The sequence below is a fragment of the Aegilops tauschii genome, chromosome 5 (assembly GCF_002575655.3).
Source record: "Aegilops tauschii subsp. strangulata cultivar AL8/78 chromosome 5, Aet v6.0, whole genome shotgun sequence".
NCBI lineage: Eukaryota > Viridiplantae > Streptophyta > Magnoliopsida > Poales > Poaceae > Aegilops > Aegilops tauschii.
Window position 1 is genome coordinate 285,912,152 of NC_053039.3, and position 4,833 is coordinate 285,916,984.

Sequence of the window (4,833 nt, forward strand, 5' to 3'; positions counted from 1 at the left end):
CCGGGATTTGACCGCTGGCAGGAGCTGCTGGGCGTGGGCAACAAACACAAGGACCGGAGGAGGAGCGAGCCCGCCCACCACGCACGTCCGGTTCGGGCCCGTGATACGGACAGGAGACCGACCGAGTCTACTCATCATACCCCGTCCGTCCATTCTGCGCCGGACAACTCCGCTCGCTCGCTCGCTCGCGGGCTCCACTGCCAGCTCTGCCTTAAATCCCCTTCCCGTCTTCTCCCACAGGAACGAGCAAGCAAACAAACAAACGCATCACCCACCCCCCGCCCCCTCACCACTCCACCAGCAAGCACAAGCACAAGCAGGGCACCACCGCAGGCAGAAGAGAGGAGAGGGAGCAAGAGCCCAGCAGAAGCATACATACTCTTCAACCAAGGCAAGGCAAGACAAGGTAGGTTTCACCCTTCCTCTCTCTGCATAAACGGAAACAATCGGTCGATTCTTCCCCGGTTCTTGTGATTATTCAGTAGCACATGTGAAGCCAACTGGTTTGATTTGCGTTCAGAGGATGAGCGAGGAGGCGGAGGGGAGGGGGGCGAGGCCCGGCGTGCTCAAGGTGGTGGTGGCGCAGGGGACCAACCTCGCCATCAGGGACTTCACCTCCAGCGACCCCTACGTCGTCGTCCGCCTCGCAGACAAGGTCAGTAGCAGCCAACTCTGTTGCTTGAGTTGAGCGCCTACTCAACAGTACATGGACTCTAGTGCCTTCTGTTTGCTCGATTCACCTCTTTTACAGATGAGATAGTCCAAGCACGTGCTTTCTCTTGGGTCCAACGTTGAAGTTGAACATTGTTTTGGTTGGCCTGTCGGTCGGCATGTTATACTTAATTCTGCGCCCTTGTGTTAAACCATTCTTACACATAATTTCACTATCTATACAAGTAAAAGCAAAGAATCTTGTGAAGAGAGTGGCAAGTGTGTTTATCAATCTTAAATAAATCCAACTGCCCGCCTAAAGCGAAACATTTTGTCAAAAGTTTTATTCTTAATAATGCGGTTTACGACTCAAATCCCCTTCTTTTTTACCAGCCAATTCAACTTTCGGTTTTTCAGACATCGTACGCTGCCAAATCCACTCGCGCATTTGTTAATCATGTAATAACGACGACATTCACGCCACACGCATGTTTATCTGTCTTCGTGGGTGGCACCTTTGAATTTGATTGAAGCGAATTTTCTTCATCCTTTATCAATGCCAATGCTCACTTGTTTATTCCCTTCATCTCCAAAGCGTTTTCGCTTCAACTTGGGTCTGTCTCTTTTCCTTTTTACCAAATTTATTATTCGTTTTGACCACATGTCCACATTTCAAATTTTCTAAGAAAAAGTATAGTTCAAAAGCAAGAGTGTGAGATTATGATGAGAAAACCCTAAACTGCTGACACTGAATACTCAATGATGTCAGCAAACAAGAAAAGTTCTTAACTTGCAAGAGGCTCATTGAATGGTTTTATACTTATCTATGTATACTGCTGCCGGTCATATATAAAAACTGAGAGCTCTCAGTCGCCACTCAATAGTGCTATATACGTATGTTACAAGAATATCTCACTTTGACCTAGTAATTTGGTTTGGTACGTGTGAAATCTATCAAGCAAGTGTGCATTTCTTTATGGGTGGACAATGTCCTTTGTCGACCTCTAATACCGTTCGTTATTCGTTACTTTTTTACCCGCAGAGTGCAAAGACAAAAGTCATCAACAGTTGCCTCAATCCAGTTTGGAACGAAGAGATGGTCTTCTCCGTCAGGGAACCTCTAGGGATCATCAAATTTGTAAGTTGCCATGTTTCTTTGGCCCATCGGTTTCCTTTTCGAATAAAAGAACCTGACTAGTATGATTGCGTTTGACATGCCTTCGGCTTCCTGGAAGCATGTTTCAGCTCTGAATAAGCATCATATATATGTTTCTTTTTTCTATTAGCAAGTCTTTCTCGTTTGTCGGCATCTTCATGAAGACAAAAAGTCTAGCATATATTGCTTGTATAAGACATACATGAAGTGTGAACAGACCAATGCTTACTAACAACTAATAGTCCACAAGCATATGCAGTCCCATAAATTAATCCCGTATGGTGTCAAAGAAAATTGGAGGTCCAGTCAAAGAATAGAGAGCATGTGGCCTTAATTTTTCTTGTGGCCTCTTCCCCTTATAAGCTGAGACTTTCCTTTGACCCTCGTTTGAGCGTGTGGCGTATTTTCTTTGCTGCTGAACATTTTTTTGCCAGTACAATTGATGGAACCACATGTATTTTGGTCAAATGTCACAAAGTTAAACTAGACAATCCTGTCTAGACCTCTCGCTGGGTATTCCTCTCCCATTTTATGGATTCTAACCAACTAGATAGTAGGGATGAAAACGGAGCGGAAACGGACGGAACTGAGTGCTACCACATTTGTTTTCATATATTTTTGCAGAAGCGGAAACAGATACAGAAACACCGGAAATGAATACGGAAACAAATACTACCGGAAACGGACACGGAACGGATACAAAGCGGACACAGAAACAGAAATGGACGTTGACCGGAACCTAAAAACCCTTGAATCATAGAGAAACCCACAAAACACAAACAAAATTAATTGTTAACATGGCTACAAAATAATATCATTATGTTAGCAACTTAGCGTAGTATTGTAGTAGTAGTGGACAATTGTGTATAGGGTCAAGCTGAGTACATGTGTGGTAGTAGAAGTTGGGCTCAAATGATCCATTCTACTCATTGTATAATTGTGTGTTGTTTGGTGGTTGGACTACAAAGCAGCCATAGGTCTATAGTAAAAACAGAAATTTCATATTCGCGAAAACGGAAAGTTCCGTTTCCATGCCTGTCCCACCGGAAAACACCGTTCCGTTTTTGTTTCCGTTTCCGCATAAAAAATTCCACTTCCACTTCCGTTTTGCAAATTTCCGTTTCCGTTTTCATATTTCCTCTCCGTTTCCATTTTTCCTCCGGAAAAACGGAAAGTTTCCACTCCATTTTCATCCCTACTAGATAGGTCTCTGGAGCATTGCGAGACGGATTTCAAGTAGACCTAGATGGTCAGTGTCTGGAGCTAGATACGGTTACTGGAGTGGCTCCTTGCAAATCCCTTGGTAAATTAGTAATGATTACCACCAGTAATTAGTACCCCCTCCGTTCCAAAATAATTGTCGTGATTTTAGTTCACACTACTGCAATGGAGGTGTGCGTGTGGCGACTTGCTTGTGCTGGGTATGCTAGAGATGTGTAGCATCATTGGGAGACATATCTTGAACCGTTGAGCCCGAGGTTTTACCAACCATTCCATTTTCAGTACAAGTTGCACAGCCGATGTTGATCGACAGTACGTTCAGCGTGAGTTCATCGGCATCTGTGATTCTGCATTGTTTTTCTGAGCAGATAGTTTTCCCCAAAACATCATTTTCGAGCTTCGTCATCATCAGGCATAACGACAGCGACAGTGGCCTGACAAAGAAATGTCACCTACAGCAGCAGCCCAGCTACCGAAACTTTTCTTCAGACACTTCTTGCTAGCTTGTGAACCAAATACCATCAGAGTTAACAAAACCTTAAGGCTACTTTGAACTGACATTACAACCTTCTTGGCCTGGTCGACTGAACAACCGTGCGTGATCCCGTTGGTATTGGCAGGAGGTGTTCGACCGGGACCGGTTCAAGTACGACGACAAGATGGGCCACGCCTTCATCGACCTGCAGCCGGTGGCGGCCGCGACGAAGCTCCGGCGCGCGCTCAAGCTCACCACGGGGGAGACCAGGCTCCGGAAGGTGGCGCCGACCGCCGACAACTGCCTGCTCTCCGACAGCTTCGTGACCTACGCCGACGGCGAGATCGTGCTCGACTCCCGGCTGCGGCTGCGCGACGTCGAGTCCGGGGAGCTCTTCGTGACCGTCAAGTGGATCGACGCCGGCGCCACGTGACGCAGCTGCCGCAGGTAGATCAGACGGCGATGACGATGGTGTAGGACTGTAGGGAGCTGTTGCATGTCTGTGTGAGTGTGCTGCTGTTACTGTCTGTTATGTATCTGAAGTTTTCAGGCAGTTCTTAACGGAACAATTTTTTCTTAGATATAAGGAGGATACGGGACCTCTTTTTTTTTCTAGAGATAAGGGCATAAGGCACCCACTAGCCGGTAAGCGCTTACGAATGACCATCCACAACACCTTAATTTTAGGAGGCACACGAGCCTTCCAAACTTGTTTGAACCTCGAGAGCGATGCCCTTCATTAGCTTAGCATAGAGCGATTTGATTGAGAAATTCCCAGAGGCAGAGCTGTTGGCAATAAGCCACGGCGACTGCGTCGGGTGTGCGTGTGTGTGCGCGCATGGGACACGTCGGGTGCGTGGTATGCGTGTGTGTGTCTGGCCATGGTCCGACTAGTTCACAGTCTGGGCATAGTCTGGCCTGTGTCCGACTAGTGTACAGGACAGGTCTGAGTTGCGTGTGTGCGTGCGTAGATAGAGCAAGGGTGCGGGCGTGTGTGTGTCCGTGTCTGTTGTGGGCTCGGCGCGATCCCCGTGCGTCGTGGGAACGGCCAGAGCGGGCCGGATCAAGCGCTTGGACTGGGTGGGAGCATGGGTCGTGCCCACTACTGGCCCTGGGTATAAGACCCCTATGGAGCTCGTTGTAATGGGTGTGTCTCGAGTCGTTGCTTGTAATATTGCCCGTTGTGGCAGCGGCGTTCGTGCGCCGGGTAAAACACCACCGCGTCTCCTGTGTCCTTCCTGTTCCTCCTTTCTTCCTCGTGTCGTTCGAGCGCATCAGAGAGAGTAGAAGAGCGCTACGGAGAGAGACAGAGTTAGGGGCTAGGGTAGAC

At 47.8% G+C, this 4,833-nt stretch overlaps 1 protein-coding gene across 1 annotated transcript; it reads left to right on the forward strand.

Moving 5' to 3' along the window:
• The first annotated feature begins 222 nt into the window (after positions 1 to 222).
• Positions 223 to 4,118, forward strand: LOC109773893 (protein C2-DOMAIN ABA-RELATED 11). Its single transcript, XM_020332624.4, has 4 exons — positions 223 to 406; positions 521 to 655; positions 1,694 to 1,789; positions 3,649 to 4,118. Exons 2-4 carry the CDS (start codon positions 524 to 526, stop codon positions 3,934 to 3,936), a joined length of 516 nt encoding a protein of 171 aa, XP_020188213.1. The 5' UTR covers positions 223 to 406; positions 521 to 523; the 3' UTR covers positions 3,937 to 4,118.
• Positions 4,119 to 4,833: the final 715 nt, after the last annotated feature.

Bases quoted from the DNA above. Each gene is read 5' to 3' on its own strand.
- LOC109773893 (XM_020332624.4), top strand. From the start codon at position 524: ATGAGCGAGGAGGCGGAGGGGAGGGGGGCGAGGCCCGGCGTGCTCAAG. The intron at 656-1,693 runs GTCAGTAGCAGC...TTTTACCCGCAG, and splicing joins TCGTCCGCCTCGCAGACAAG to AGTGCAAAGACAAAAGTCAT. The intron at 1,790-3,648 runs GTAAGTTGCCAT...TGGTATTGGCAG, and splicing joins CTCTAGGGATCATCAAATTT to GAGGTGTTCGACCGGGACCG.